Genomic DNA, 15869 nt, shown 5'->3' with positions numbered 1-15869 from the left:
CAAGCTGGCTCTTTCAGACGTTTCATTCAGGGTCAGTGTGGGAAGCTTGAATCATCACTGTGTTCCTGCAATCGACACAATCAGCAGAATGGTCATTTTCAAATGGACTGACTTCAATCTGAACTCAATGTTTTATTGTTGCTGATCCAGAGACAATTCCCCCACACAAAATCCCCGTTTCTACTTACGTTTGAAATCTCTCGCTGTGACCAGTCTTTTGATTTGTTTGACACCTGGATAAAAATATTCACATTTATCTGGTTAGAACTGGGGGTTAGTGAGACATTCTGAACTTTTAAAACTTTTAGATTCATCCTTAAATAACAGATTCCAGTGAAATTCGATTTTCAAAATATTAACTCCTTCAATTCCCGAGTTGGGATGGAGTGAGTGAGTGATGGAGAATTCCTCAGCAAACATCTCCTGTTCCCCTCCACAGCTATAATCAATCTAGCTCTGGGACAGTGGGGCTGTGGGCTTGATGGATAAACTAATAGAGACTGAGGTTATTAATCAGTGTGTGGGAGGAATGGGTTTGAATTTATGGGGCATAGGCATCAGTATTGGGGTAGGTGGGACCTGTTCGGATGGGATGGGGTTGGTCTGAACCAGGCTGGGACCAGAGTCCTGGTGAATCGTGTAAAGAGGACTGTAGACAGGGCTTTAAGCTAATTGAGGGGGGGAAGGTGCGAGGGTAGGTGACACTACGAGGCCTAAAGTTAAGGAGAGGGTACAGGTAAGGGTAGAGGCTGAGGATGTCCCAATAATAAAGGGAGTAGGGGGCGTGAGTATGGTTGGTGGCGTTCTGGCAAATAGGGTCCAGGTGAAGGCTGGGATGAAGGCACTGTATCTGAATGCACGAAGCATTCGGAATAAAGTGGATGAGCTGGTGGCGCAGATCAGCACAAATGGATATGATCTGGTGGCCATTACAGAGACGTGGCTGCAAGGTGACAGGGACTGGGAGCTGAATGTCCAGGGGTACCAAGTGTTTAGGAATGATAGGCGGGAAGAAAAAGGGGGAGGGGGCGTAGCTCTGTTGATTAAGGATAGCATCAGGGTGGTAGCAAGGGATGATATTGGAGCCAAGGAGCAGAAAGTGGAATCGTTGTGGGTAGAGATTAGGAACAGCAAAGGGAGGAAGACGCTGGTGGGTGTCGTCTATAGGCCCCCGAATAATGATCTGGAGGTGGGGCGGGCTGTTAACGCGCAAATAAGTGCGGTGTGCAGGAATGGGACGGCCGTAGTTATGGGGGATTTCAATCTACATATTGATTGGTCGACCCATGTTGGACGCGGTGGGCTCGAGGAGGAGTTCTTGGAATGCTGCCGGGATAGTTTCCTCGAACAGTGTGTGTTGGAGCCGACGAGGGAGCGAGCTATCTTGGATCTGGTGTTATGTAATGAGGCGGGTAGAATTAGGGACCTTGTGGTGAAGGATCCTCTTGGGGAGAGTGATCATTGTATGGTGGAGTTTCTGGTGCAGATGGAGGAGGAGAAAGTGGGTTCCTGGACACGCGTCCTTTGTTTGAACAGAGGGGAATACGGTAGGATGAGAGAAGAATTGGCGAATGTGGACTGGGGGAGCGCGTTGGAAGGTAGGTCTGCTGAGGAGCAGTGGAGGATCTTTAAGGAGATCTATCTTGGTGCTCAACAGAAATTTATTCCGATGGTCAAAAAGGACCGTAGGAGGAGAGGTAATAAGCCATGGATAACGAAAGAGGTGAAGGAAAGTGTTAAATTAAAAGCGGAGGCGTTTAGAGTAGCTAAGAGTAGTGGGCGAGAAGAGGATTGGGAGAGGTTTAAATGTCAACAAAGATTGACAAAGAATTTGATAAAGAAGGGTGGGAGAAACTATGAAGCCAGGCTAGTGCTTAATATAAAAAAGGATAGCAAGAGTTTTTATAAATATATAAAAAGGAAGAGGCTGGCTAGGGTGAACGTTGGACCCTTATAGGATGAGAAGGGGGACTTAGTGGTAGGGGATGGGGAAATGGCTGAGGTCTTGAATAACTTTTTTGTTTCGGTCTTCACGGAGGAGGACGTGAATAATTTGCCGGGTGTTAGAGATGGAAAGGTGGTAGGACTGGAGGGTCTCAATGACATTATTGTTACTAGAGAGGCGGTGCTCGACAGACTGGAGGGGCTGATTGTGGACAAGTCCCCTGGACTGGATGGAATGCATCTGAGGGTTCTGAAAGAAATGGCGGAGGTGATAGTGGATGCCTTGGTGGTTATTTTTCAGACGTCGCTGGATTCCGGGGAAGTGCTGGAAGATTGGAAAGCGGCTAATGTTACGCCGTTGTTTAAGAAGGGTGCCAGGCAAAAGGCGGGGAATTATAGGCCGGTTAGTTTAACGTCTGTTGTAGGTAAAATGTAAGAATCCGTCATCAAGGAGGAAATCGCGAGGCATCTTGAGGGGAATTGCTTGATAGAGCAGACGCAGCACGGTTTTGTTAAGGGGAAGTCGTGTCTGACAAATTTATTGGAGTTCTATGAGGATGTGTCTAGGGCGGTGGATAGAGGAGAGCCGGTGGATGTGGTCTTTCTTGATTTTCAGAAGGCGTTTGACAAGGTACCTCACAAGAGGTTATTGCAGAAGGTCAGGGGACATGGAGTTGGGGGTAGGGTGTTAGCGTGGATAGAGGACTGGTTGTCAGATAGGAGGCAGAGAGTGGGGGTCAATGGGTGCTATTCGGATTGGCGGTTGGTGACTAGTGGAGTGCCCCAGGGGTCGGTGCTGGGGCCTCAGCTATTTACCATTTATATAGATGATCTGGAGGAGGGAACCGAGTGTATGGTGTCGAAATTTGCTGATCACACCAAGATTGGTGGAACGGCAAATTGCGCGGAAGGTGTGGAGAGTCTGCAGAAGGATCTAGATAGGCTGGGCGAATGGGCCAGGAACTGGCAAATGGAATTTAATGTTGGCAAGTGCGAGGTGGTCCACTTTGGTAGGAATAATGGTAGGAAGGATTATTACTTACGTGGCGAAAAACTGCAGCAGGCGACGGTGCAGAGGGACCTCAGGGTCCTTGTGCATGAATCGCAAAAACCCAGCTTGCAGGTGCAGCAGGTGGTCAGGAAGGCGAATGGGATGCTGGCCTTCATAGCGAGGGGGATTGAATATAAAAGTAGGGAGGTCTTGCTGCGGCTGTATAGGGCATTGGTGAGGCCGCAGCTGGAGTACTGTGTGCAGTTTTGGTCGCCGTACTTACGCAAGGATATTTTGGCCTTGGAGGGAGTGCAGAGGAGGTTTACTAGGCTGATGCCGGAGTTGAGGGGGTTGAGCTATGAGGAGAGGCTGAATAAACTAGGCTTGTACTCGTTAGAGTTTAGAAGAATGAGGGGAGATCTTATTGAGACGTATAAGATGATGAATGGGATGGATAGGATAGAGGTGGAGAGACTCTTCTCGCTCAGAAAGGACAGTAGGACTAGGGGGCACAGCCTCAAGATAAAGGGGGGAGCGGTTTAGAACGGAGTTGAGGAGGAACTTCTTCACTCAAAGGGTGGTGAATCTCTGGAATTCTCTGCCCGTTGAAGTGGTGGAGGCTGCCTCGCTAAATATTTTTAAGATGCGGGTTGATGGGTTTTTGATAAGAGAGGGGATTAAGGGTTATGGGGAGAGGGCGGGAATGTGGAACTGAGCCACGACAGATCAGCCATGATCTTATTGAATGGTGGGGCAGGCTCGAAGGGCTAGATGGCCTACTCCTGCTCCTATTTCTTATGTTCTTATTGTGTCCTCCTGGAACACAGGAATTATTATCTGGTAAATATTCAGAATGTCGACTCTGATGTCTTCACATTGCTGGACAGTGAGGAATCTTCACCGGAAAATATAATCACCTCGACTGAAGCTTATCCCAGAATGTTTGAACTAGTGCTGGAAAAGACTCAACAATATTTCAGTTACCCCCCCCGCCCCCCTGCCCCCCTCGACTCTGGAAGGATACTGAGTGAAATAAAAGTTCATTACTGTCTCAGATTACACTCCAACAAAAGAAATCCAGATATCAACAATTTTGTATCAATAATCCCTGGTGAAATTCCTGTTTTATACTTACGTTTATAGACTGGTGGCCTTGAGGTTCGCTTGTTTATCACCTGTATTAAAATATTAATATTTTTATGTTGGGTGGAGGTTCGATTTTTATACACCATTAGTTTCAGCATCAATGATCTAACTGAGATTCAATGAGGAATGAGATACGTTGGGCGGAGATTTCACAGCCTCACTCAATCCGAGACCGGAAATTCCCACCCCAGGTTAACGGAGCTTCCCATTGTCCGCCCCTGGCCTGCTCTGATTTCTGTGGCGGGCGGGCGGATAGAATTCCGGCAGTTAACTCATTAAATTTCCAATGAGTTGCAGTAGGGGATCAATGTTGGAGAGAGAATAGAGCCAATGTTTCGAAGGGTCATCCAGAATCGAAATGTTGGCTCTGTTCTCTCTCCACAAAGGCTGTCAGATCTGCTGAGATTTTCCAGCACTTTCTGTTTTGGTTTCAGGTTCCAGAATTTTGCCTTTGTTTTAGGGTTTCATGTTGATTGGTGAAGATGTCATCAAAGATCTGAACAGTTTCTGATGGAACAGTGAAGAGTTCAGCCCTGATAGAGTGTGAACAATGCTTACAGTGTTAAAGTGATGACATGGACTCAGTTGTGTGAAGCCCCTGACAGTAAGGAGCAATTATTTTCCTTACTAACAGGAAGAAGAGATCAAATCTCTGTCCTGATTCACTGCCAGTGAAAGCACCAAGAGCTGCTCAAATTGTTTATCCCTCACAGCAGGGTTTCTCGAAGGGAAATGTTTGAAAGTCTGACAACTGGAGAAGTCCGAACACAAAGTGTAGCAATGCCATTGTCCTAATGTGTAGAATTGTGACATTACCTCAATGCTGTTTTCACTCGACTCAAATGATCCACTTTTGCTGTCGATCGTCTTCAAACCTCGGCACTCCACATCAACATCCATCACCTCATTAGCAAAATATTCCACACGACTTTTACACCAACCTTTCCTCTGTAAAAACAGAAGGGAAATGATTAAAGTTATTAATAATTATAAGCTCAACGCTGAGTTCCTCTGATATAACTGTTTACACACGAGGTAATCGATGTGACAATCTAACTGTGAACTTACTGCGGACTTTTTGGAACGGAATCGACAGCTGGGATCATCAAATTCCAGTCCGGAATTCTTGGAGCAGACAGTTTCTTTCACAGAGAATGTTAAATCCACGTTGTACGACAATTTTCCTGTGCGATTAATCTAATGAGTGGAAAACAGGTCATTAAGTGTCTGAGTGAATCTCGTGTTCTTACCCTGGGCTGATTCACCCATCAGTGTGAGAGCAATAGAATATTCTGCTCCTGTTTAATAATCAGTGTCTAACTGCCCCCTGCAATATTCTTGTAGACTTTAGACAGTGAAACGCACTGAGAGCTGGACACACTTACATCCTTCACTCTTCTCCGGGTTATCCCACACAGATTGGGGATGGTGGTGATTTTATTCAGCTTTCCAACTGACACTCTTAGAGCATCCTTAGGGCTGGGGATTCCTGTAGAGAAAGAAAAGGAAAGTTGTACCAAACACTCCAGCATTCTCCAGTCAATTCTTTTTAACACATTGGTGACATCTCAGTCAGTGAGTGTCATTGACAAGAAGGTGTTGCTTTATGAGGTCTCTCTCTGTCTCTCTCCAGTACCTACCTGAGCACTGGAGGATCTGCACTGCGGCAATGGTGAGGAGTAAGGATTTCATTCTGTCTCTTGTCTGATCAGCTGGCTGCTTACGAAGAGTAAAGGAACTGCTTTTCTCTCTCGCTCTGTCTTTTCCTTCCAGCGTTCAGTCTTTATATCCTCACCTTCACCACATTCAAACACTGACTCATATTGACTCAGTGCGCTGATCCTGGGCAGGGGCAGCTGCTGCCAAGTGGCTGCAAAATGGGCACAACTTCCTCCCAAAATCATCACCCTGTTTAGATTTGGTGAGATCAGAGATTCTTCCTGGCAGTTGAATATTGTCAGGATTGATGAAGATTATGGTTATGTTCCTCGATTAGGAATTGAGATGATTGATCCAATCGTGTCGTGACATGTTTTCAGATTTTTGACAGCATCGGAATTAAAATTCAATGAGTTCAATAAATCTGTAAGATGCTATCAAACTATTGTCTTGTTTCCAAATTCATGAGGCCCACTCATGTCTTCTTGTTCTGGAAATGTTTTGGGAGTTTGGCCTCCATGTGACCCCTGACCCACAGCACTGTGGTGACCTCTGAACTGTCCCCTGAAATGGCTGGGCATTCACTCATTGTACTTGGGAAGGTGAGTGACTGTGATCTTTGCACAACAGTTAGGAATGGGTAATAAATGCTGGGGCATCATTTCACAGCCCCTCCCACCAGCGGGAATGGAAAATTCCACCCCTAGTCTCTCCAGTGAACCCCACCTCCCATGCATGAAAAGTAAAATACGGCGGAAGATTCTGTTACCTCCTGGGTATAAAGTCACTCTCAGTGGGATGAATGCAGACCCAGAGGGAATGGCTGTCTTCACAGTTTTCAACACCACCTTAAAGGACTGGTGTTGTGAGATGTCTTTGTGTTTTTATCTCAGTCCAATGCCGGCATTTCCACATCTTCACCAGAATTTCTGTTTATTAATGGATGTAAGTTTTATATTCTTTGTTAGGTGATCTTATGGAGCACTGCACTACCCTTAGGGAACTCATCCAGCTCCTCGGAGTAGACCACTCCCCTGATGCCCCACTAGTGTTCAAGCACAATTTCCCCTCATCTGATTCCTGAAAATCAGTTAAATCTCTGCTTTGCGATTGGAAATCAATCACTGCTCAGCTTTGTTTCTTTGTCAGGTGCTGCATTTTGGCTGGAGGCTGACTTACTGATGTGGAAATTCCTGTTAGAATGATATCTCCCAATAAAGGCATGGATCGGGTTGTGGAACATTGAAGTCATCTTGTCTTCCATGAGGGAGCAGGCTTGCTCTACATCATTTCCAGGTGGACTTCTGGTGGGTTGGGGTGTAAAACAAACATGCATCACTGCCCAAGTCCATTCCCCCTTGTACAGATAACTAAAACATTCAGTTTCCTCCTATATTTTCATGGGTTGGTGTGCGCTTCATCAGCCCTGGAGAAGTATGCCTTCTTGGAGAGTTCCTGACTACTGAGGAGTCCAGAATGTTCTGAAAGATAATACTTTCACAGCTCAAATGTCACAATTAGGTGCTGGATTTTAACTTAGATGTTTTGAAAGCACTGATTTATCACAGAGAACAGTCTTTTCACCCTTACTTTTGCCATCTTTGTGTCAGTGTTGTCACTTGTTACAATACTTTTTGGAAGTGCCAACATGCATTTAAAAAACAGTAAGAAGATGTCCTGTCAGCCTCTGCTGACAGGTTTGGTACTGTGATTTAAACAATTACCAAGCCTGGCTGTGTTTTTGAAACATGAAGAAATAATTCTCCGCACAAACTCCCCTCCTATCCATCAAATTCCTCTGACCTAGACCCGCTAGTTTGAAAAGGAAATTCTGTTCTATCAATTTCAGGCAATGTAACTTAAAGCTTTTGTTATGACAGCCGTAGACATTATGAATACTTGGCTGATTTTCAAAATCTGTTATTGTTTGAGATCAGCATGTCATTCATTAATCCAGGGCTGATTGAAAATTTTAAGAGGCTGTAATAACAGAATGTCCATCTGATGTGATGTTTGTTTGTGTATGAATGTAATGGCGTATTAAGTGTAACAATTATTTTGGACTAGAAGAGTTTTTTCCCTCGTATCAATAATATTCGCTATTACATGGTGCTTGAGCACTATATATGGCACACTGGGTGAATGTAAATGGAGGATGCATCAGGAACATGGACTGGCATTGGAGATCAGATGGGATGTGGGGTGGCATAGGGGATGATTAGGCACATGAAGGATCATGGGGATGGCAGGGGGTAAACACATGATGGCAGGGGGGCCAGAGGATGCATGAGTGGTTTGGTTTACCTAGTTACAGGAAGGATGTAAATAAGGTTGAAAGAGTACAGAGAAAGTTCACAAGGATGTTGCCAGGACTTGAGAAGCTGAGTTACAGAGACAGATTGAATAGGTTAGGACTTTATTCCCTGGAGCGTAGAAGAATGAGGGGAGATTTGATAGAGGTGTATAAGGTTTTGATGGGTATAGATAGAGTGAATGCAAGCAGGCTTTTTCCACTGAAGCTAGGGGAGAAAAAAACCAGAGGGCACGGGTTAAGAGTGAAAGGAAAAAAATTTAAAGGGAATATTAGGGGGGCTTCTTCACGCAGAGAGTGGTGGGAGTGTGGAATGAGCTGTTGGATAAAGTGGTAAATACAGGGTCATTTTCAACATTTAAGAAAAACTTGGACGGGTTCATGGATGAGAGGGGTGTGGAGGGATATGGTTCAATTGCAGGTCAGTGGGACAAGGCAAAAAATGGTTTGGCACAGACAAGAAGGGCCAAAAGGCCTGTTTCTGTGCTGTAATTTTCTATGGTTCTATGGGTGATGGGGCGTTGAAGTGATATAAGAAACTAATGGGGGCAGAAGATGGCATTGTTGATCTAAAGGGGCATGGGATGGGCATGGTGAGTGGGTGTGATGGGTGTTAGAACATAACCAATGATAACATTGGACTTGTTATAATGTGACCAATGACAACATGCTGCGAGGGTCAGCTAACCAGCTGATCTAGTAGGCTATGTAATCAATGAGAAAATGATGTGGTGGTCAGCTGAACAGCTGACTCAGTATAAATAAGAATTAGTTGGGAATTGTGGGGAGCTTAGAGTGGCCCAGGGTGAGGCCTCAAGGTTTTGGAGTAATGAAGTTTCTTTATTAAACTACTTTCTTTGATTTACTTGTTGGAGTAAGTTTTTGTTTTATTTCTTACAATTGAAGATAGGTCTTAAACGACCCCAACATGTCCGGCTCTACCACCTTGCCTGGCAGTGCACTCCAGGCCCCCACCACCCTCTGTGTAAAATATGTCCCCTTGACACCTGTGTTGAACCTTGCCCCCCTCACTTTGAACTTGTGACCCCTTGTGTTCGTCACCTCCGACCTGGAAAAAAGCTTCCCACTGGTCACCCTATCTATGCCCTTCATAATTTTAAACACCTCTATTAAGTCACCCCTCATCCTCTGCCTTTCCAGGGAGAACAATCCCAGCTTGCCCAATCTCTCCTCATTGAGAAGTGAGTGTTAGGGGCCTTTTCACAATGTTGGGAGCTGTGTTGGAGAATGGAGGTGGATCCTCTCACTGGCCCATCTCAGCATCCACACTGCCCTCGTCCTCTGCTGTGTTGGACTAAAAGCAAACACAAACCCTCCCTGAGAAAATCACACTTGGTGGGGGTTTGTGTGTGTATGTGGGGGGGGAGGAGGGGGTGGGTGTCAGGATGGGGGGGTTGGGTGGGATGTGTATTCTGGACAACACGGAAATGAACAAGTTGGATTTTCAATAGTCCAAAGGGAGTCCGGACCCGTCGGAAGGATTTTCCCCACTGCGTGTTTTGGCCACGGAAGAGGTCATTGGAAGGATCTTCTGATCCTACTGTTGTCAACAGGAGTTCCTGTTAAATGCATCCCTCGCTGCCGGGAAACCCATCGGAAAGTTCCGGTGTGTAAATGAGATGGACACATAAAGGAATGCCGTGAACAAACACAACCAGCAGTAAATGTAGCAACACAGACTGACAGGCACTTCAGAAAAGGCAATGAAAGAAAATATCAGTACAGTACTTCAGTTCTTTTGAGAGGAAGAATATGGAAATAACCGTGAAACTTGTATAAAACATTGTTTAGACCACACTCGCTATACAGTGAATTTGCCTCCATATTATAAACCGAATGTGGGGGCATGGGAAAAGGTACAGAAATATTGAATTCGGATGAGACTGGAACTGGTTATTCAGGAATGACTCGATCTCGAAAACATAAAATCATTAATACATCCACTGAGGAGATCAAGAGAAATGTCTTCACCCACAATAATCATACAAAATCATAGAAACCCTACAGTACAGAAACAGATCATTCGGCTCATCGAGTCTACACCGACCGCAATCCCACCCAGGCTCTACCCCCAAATCCCTACTTATTTACCCACTAATCCCTCCAACCTACACATCTCAGAACACAAAGTGCAATTTTTAGCACGGCCAATCAACCTAACCCGCACATCTTTGGACTGTGGGAGGAAACCAGAGCACCCAGGAGAAACCCACGCAGACACGGGGAGAATGTGCAAATTCCACACAGTCCTTGGAGCTGTGAAGCAGCAATGCTACCCACTGTGCTATCGTGCCACCCAACATGCACACCCGTGCCTAATGTGGTACTCGAAACCACAAAGTGTTTGAAGTGAATAACGTAAATGATAAGTATACGAGGCAGAGTGGAATAACAGACTCTGCTGGCAGGGGTGGATGGAGAACGGGTGGGAGAAAGTTCTGATGGAGCACAAGCACCAACATGGCCCTATGGGTCAACTGTTCTGTGGACACCGCTTATTATTAAATCCTGCAAAGTTTCGTACCTGTGCTCAGAGTTCTACTTAGGCTTTCCTTATAACCTATCGTCAGTAATTTCTCATGACGTGGTTTACAGCTGTCAGGCAGGAGACCTTCAGCTCATCTAGTCCACCTAGCCACAGTATTTCCTTCGTACAACTCTATTAGCTTTTCCCAATTCCTGACATAACACAGCAAATTGGATTGCAATGTTCTGACTTTCTAGCAAATGACTCAAGAATAGTTTCAGTAAGACACAGAACAAAACTGTCTCCTGGAATCGTGATATCCGACTTCCAATCAACTCACATCAAATTGTAGAATTCATATAGCATAGAAGGGGCCACTTGATCCATTGAGTCGGCACTGACTCTCTGACAGAGTATCTTACCCAGGCCCTCTTCCCTGCCCCGGCCTCGTAACCCTGTGCCAATCCCCTGCACATCTTGGGACACAAAGGGACAATTTAGCATTGTCAATCCACCTAACCTACACATCTTCAGACACTAAGGGACAATTTATCATGGCTAATCCACCTCACCCACACACCTTGGTACACTTAAAGACAATTTCTATGGCCAATTGATCAAACCTGCATGTCTTTGGACACTAAGGGGCAATTTAATATGGCCAAACCACCTAACCAGCACATCTTTGGACAACAAGAGACAATTTAACATGACAAATCCATCTAACATGCACATCTTTGGACACTAAGAAGCAATTTAGTAAGACCAATCCCCCTAACCTGCACACCTTTGGACACTAAGGGGCAATTTAGCATTGACAATCCACTGAACCTGCACATTTTTGGACACTAAGGGGCAACTTAGCATGGCTAATCCACCTGACTTGCACATCTTTGGACATAAAGGGCAATTTAGCATGGCCAATCTCCCTAACCTGCGCATCTTTGGACAGTAGGGGGCAACTTAGCCTGGCCAATCCACCTAATCTACACATCTTTGAAGTGAGGGAGGAAACCGGAGTACCCAGAGGAAACACGCGCTGACATGGAGAGAACATTCAAGCTCCACACAGACAGTGACCCAAGGCCAAAATCAAACCTGGATCCCTGGTGCTGTGAGGCAGCAGTGCTAACCACTGTGCCGCAGACTGCAAAAGGTGCCAGTCTGATCAATAAGAAGACCAGATTCAAACCTTTTGGCCCCTCTCCCTGCTGTTGCACTGACTTCATTCTAAAATAACCAGTAGACTGACAAATGTATTAATGGCTGTAGGTTTGAACAGCAGCTACACTGGTCATTTCAGCCCAGCTTCACAGTGACTGATCTTCATTTTGATAACTCTGATTCTGTGGACCTCAAAACAGCTGAATCTTGTATATTTCAGAACAGAACCTGAAAAGGAGCCATTGAGAGATATCATGGCAGCCTAACCCTAACAACAGAGGCTATTCAGTTTCACCTATGTAGGAATAAGGGCAGAAGTTTGTTTTGGACTGAGCGACCTGTTGATGGTTGTGGAGAATTCTGTGGCTGAGGTTTCCTGCCTTCCTGGCTTTAGCTGGCGGGACCCTGCGCAGGTTTTGTGGGGGAGGGGAAGCTGTTGAAAAAAAAGACCTGGGAGAAGATAAACATGGGTCGTTGGTCAATATTTATCCCTCGGGCAAGATAATGGATGATGTGGTCATTTACTCAGTGCAGCTTGCGGGATTACACAGTGTGTATGTTGGCCACCGTGCCCCCCTACAGGTCAACAGTGACTCCACCTCGAAAAATGTATTGGCTCCGGTGCATTTTGAGGTTTTGACGGAGCTTCATGGAAGTAAACTTGCTGAAATTGTGTTGGTAAAAAGTGAATAGCGATCAATTTCAATGCTGGAAATTTCCTCAGCATATCTCACAACTAGCCACTCAGCAGATGACTGTTGCAGCACATTTCTTAAACCGTGTTACTGACAAATGGTGACTATCAATCCAAAGGAAAATAAAATCCTACATATATGTCAGGTTTTTCTTCTTTGTAAAGTGGGCTGCACTGTCAGAAAGGTGGCAGCCAGTTTGCACAGGGCGAGATTCCTTCACTGCAACATGATAATGGTCAGATCATTCAGTTTTGTAATGTGGACAGAGGGGTAAATATTGACCAAGGATATTGGAGAATGCTTTCCTACTCTTCCTCAAAGGGTGTCACATTACAGAGTGGATGGAGCACGTTTACATTTCAGACAGATCACTTTTAATCTATGTTCTGTGTCTGCCTCTTTGATGTGTTTTTAAGCAAGTTAATGGAATCAAAAACAGTAGGACATATAGAACAATTTATATTCCTCTCACAGATAATAAATATTTATAAATAGATGAGGAATGGATTTATTAAAATTTCCTTTAACACCTTCTAAAATATTACTTATATTAAAATTGGACTCAGTTGACCGACTTATCCAGCCTGAATCAGGGTTAATATTATTCACAATATTATCAATAAAGCTGTTTAATATTGTTATCAAGAGATGGCGGCTGGAATTCTCCAAACCCACACTTGGCTGGGATTCTCCAACGTCGCACCATGACTGGGAATCTCCACCCTCGTCCCATGGCTGGGAACCTCCAACCTCGTTCACGGCTGGGATTCTCCGCCCTTGCCCCGTGGCTGGGATCCTCCGACCTCGCTCTCAGCTGGGATTTTCCGGCCTCGCTCGTAGCTGGGATTTTCCAACCTCGCTTGTGGTTGGGATTCTCCGACCTCGACCCTGGCTGGGATTCTCTGACCTTGCCCCATGGCTGGGATTTTCCGACCTCGCTCTCGGCTGGGATTCTCCGACCTCGCTCACGGCTGGGATTCTCCGACCTCGCTCTCGGCTGGGATTCTCCGACCTCGCTCACGGCTGGGATTCTCCGACCTCGCTCACGGCTGGGATTCTCCAACCTCGCTCACGGCTGGGATTCTCCGACCTCGCTCACGGCTGGGATTCTCCAACCTCGCTCACGGCTGGGATTCTCCAACCTCGCTCACGGCTGGGATTCTCCAACCTCACTCATGGCTGGGATTCTCCAACCTCGCTCACGGCTGGGATTCTCCAACCTCGCCTGTGGTTGGGATTCTTCGACCTTGCCCACGGGTGGGATTCTCCGACCTCGCTCGTGGCTGGGATTCTCCAGATTTGCCCAGGGTTGTGGTTCCCCTATCTTGCTCTGCAGCTTGGATTCTCAGACCTCGCACCATGACTGGGATTCTCTGGTCCCGCTGCAGTGAACAGTGACTTGGTTGTGTACCAGATTCCCCGTTCTCGCTGGCAGCGGCAGCGGGATGTGAACGGTTGGAGAAGTCCGGCCGGCATATCTGAGAGCGTGGCAGTCTCTTGCCAGAATTTTACTGCCTTGCTGCCCAAGGCCAAAGGAGAATGCCGTTGTGCGAACCTCACCATCCCGATTCCGGAGATGGCATGCTGGTAAAATTCCAGCCTCTCTTTGGAATGTCAATCGGGATTTAAATCTTTTCAGTGGGATTTGAATCCCACTGTTTAAATCAGAAGCTAAAGCTGAGGTAAACTTATACCATTGGGAAATCCATGAGAAAATACTTTAGTCAATAGTGTCACTAACAATTTAAAATCATCTTCAAACATTGTGGCATCGAAATACATTATCCATCTTGTTCAAACTAATACAGTTCTTGTGAAATATGATGATAGTCACGGGCGTGAGTGGTCTTCCTTCATTTCCATGGCTGCAAGACTGAAATCTGACTTGTTCACTAAACGTCAAATATTTCCTAACGCGTTATAGGAAATGCTTCATCATTCATCTTTAATACAACTGTCATCAACTTCAAATGATCAAAAACAGAATAAACATTGTCGCTTTGGACAGAGACGGAGTGCACGGCTCTCATACGCAATGTTGTGAGCAACCAGCACGCACCTCACTTCACTCACCCTCTCTTTACCTCTGAATCAGTCAGACTGGTCAGAAACAAAAACTACACGGACGGGAATTAGCGGAATGCGCACGGGCAACAGTCAACAAAATACCTCGTAGGGGCTGCACTCAGAATGCAGACATGTGGCCCCCAGGCTGCAGGCTGCCCACCACTGTGATAGATTGTGGATTGGATCCACATTATAGCTGTGTACCAGTTGAATCATAGAATCATAGAACCCTACAGTGCAGAAAGAGGTCCTTCGGCCCATCGAGTCTGCACCAAACACAATCCCACCCAGGACCTATCCCCATATCATACCATTAATCCCTTTAACCTACGCATCCCTGGATGCTAAGGGGCAATTACTTAGCGCAGCCAATCAACCTAACCCACACATCTTTGGACTGTGGGAGGGAACCAGGGTACCCGGAGAAAACCCACGCAGACACGAGGAGAATGTGCAAACTCCACACAGACAGTGACCTGAGCCAGGAATCGACCCAGGACCCTAGAGCTGTGAAGCAACAGTGCTAACCACTGTGCTACCATGTTGAGGCTATGTTACTATCTCAAGGATGCAATTTATGGAGTTGGCAGATACTTATCCTGCACTGTAGTTATACTGCAGGTAGTGCAAGCCCATGATCAGCTGCGTTTGGAACAAGGCCTCATATACAGATTAACTGAGTCAATGATGGGGGGGATCCATCCTCAGCTGGGCTCCCAAGTTTATTATTCACTGGTTCAATCCCCATGGCAATGCCTTCATCTATCAAAGTCAACTTGCCTGGTTTGAATTCAAGCAAAGATTTGGCAGTTAACTGATCCCTGGTACACACTCGATGGCAACATCTCTACCAATCAAAATCCTCTTGTCAACCAATCAGCACCCTCTTCTCATGCAGTATATATTGTCGCTTCCTTTGAGATTTAGTGTGCAATGAGTGCAAAAACAAAGTTTCGACAGCATGTCATTTTTTTCATTGATCTTTTTATTCCTTTCTCCCATGTATACTTAACCAGCCTCTCCTTAAATGTAATTATTTTATTCACTTTAACTATTCCATTTGGCGGCCAGCTTGATATCCTCATTGCTTTCTGTGAAATGAGGTTTCTCCTGAATTCCCTTTTGGATATTTAAGGATTATCTTTTACTTATGGCCTCTAGTGTTGGTCTTACCCCAAGTACTATTAGAGAGATTCAAAATACCCTGGTACTAAAACACCAATAAGGACTATTAAAACAGAGAGGATTAACTTAGGATAAGAATCACAGATTGTTTTATACATATATTTTATAGAGGTATTGCCTGCATAGAAACAGATATAACCACAGTTAGAGAATTTAAACATGTATTTCTGAAGTGTATTACAGCTTGGCTAATGGCATAGAGTTCTAAGGCATCATGGG

At 45.5% G+C, this 15869-nt stretch overlaps 2 protein-coding genes across 2 annotated transcripts in view; both read right to left on the bottom strand.

Moving 5' to 3' along the window:
* LOC145349678 (secreted phosphoprotein 24-like) overlaps positions 1-15869 on the bottom strand; it is a 38071-nt gene continuing 22202 nt past the window's right edge. The window contains exon 7 of the mRNA XM_080198207.1: positions 1-65. Coding sequence (XP_080054333.1) covers positions 33-65 — 33 coding nt within the window. The 3' untranslated portion in view covers positions 1-32. The remainder of the gene's footprint in view (positions 66-15869) is intronic.
* LOC145349739 (secreted phosphoprotein 24-like) lies at positions 181-5773 on the bottom strand. Its single transcript, XM_080198273.1, has 6 exons — positions 5722-5773; positions 5467-5570; positions 5150-5278; positions 4898-5029; positions 4071-4110; positions 181-233 (listed from the first exon to the last, which is right to left on the bottom strand). The coding sequence occupies exons 1-6, from the start codon at positions 5771-5773 to the stop codon at positions 181-183; spliced, it is 510 nt and encodes a 169-aa protein (XP_080054399.1).

Source organism: Carcharhinus amblyrhynchos, chromosome 11 (assembly GCF_965287045.1).
Source record: "Carcharhinus amblyrhynchos chromosome 11, sCarAmb.v2.hapA, whole genome shotgun sequence".
Classification (NCBI taxonomy): domain Eukaryota; kingdom Metazoa; phylum Chordata; class Chondrichthyes; order Carcharhiniformes; family Carcharhinidae; genus Carcharhinus; species Carcharhinus amblyrhynchos.
The sequence above is the reverse complement of the archived record's forward strand: the minus strand, read 5'-3'. Positions and strand labels throughout refer to the sequence as shown.

Excerpts from the sequence above, each read along its gene's own strand:
- LOC145349739 (XM_080198273.1), bottom strand. The coding sequence starts at position 5,773 with ATGAAATCCTTACTCCTCACCATTGCCGCAGTGCAGATCCTCCAGTGC. Across the intron at positions 5,030-5,149 it reads TCCGTTCCAAAAAGTCCGCA|AGGAAAGGTTGGTGTAAAAG; the intron begins GTAAGTTCACAG and ends CTGTTTTTACAG. Across the intron at positions 234-4,070 it reads AAGGCCACCAGTCTATAAAC|GTGTCAAACAAATCAAAAGA; the intron begins GTAAGTATAAAA and ends ATTTTTATCCAG.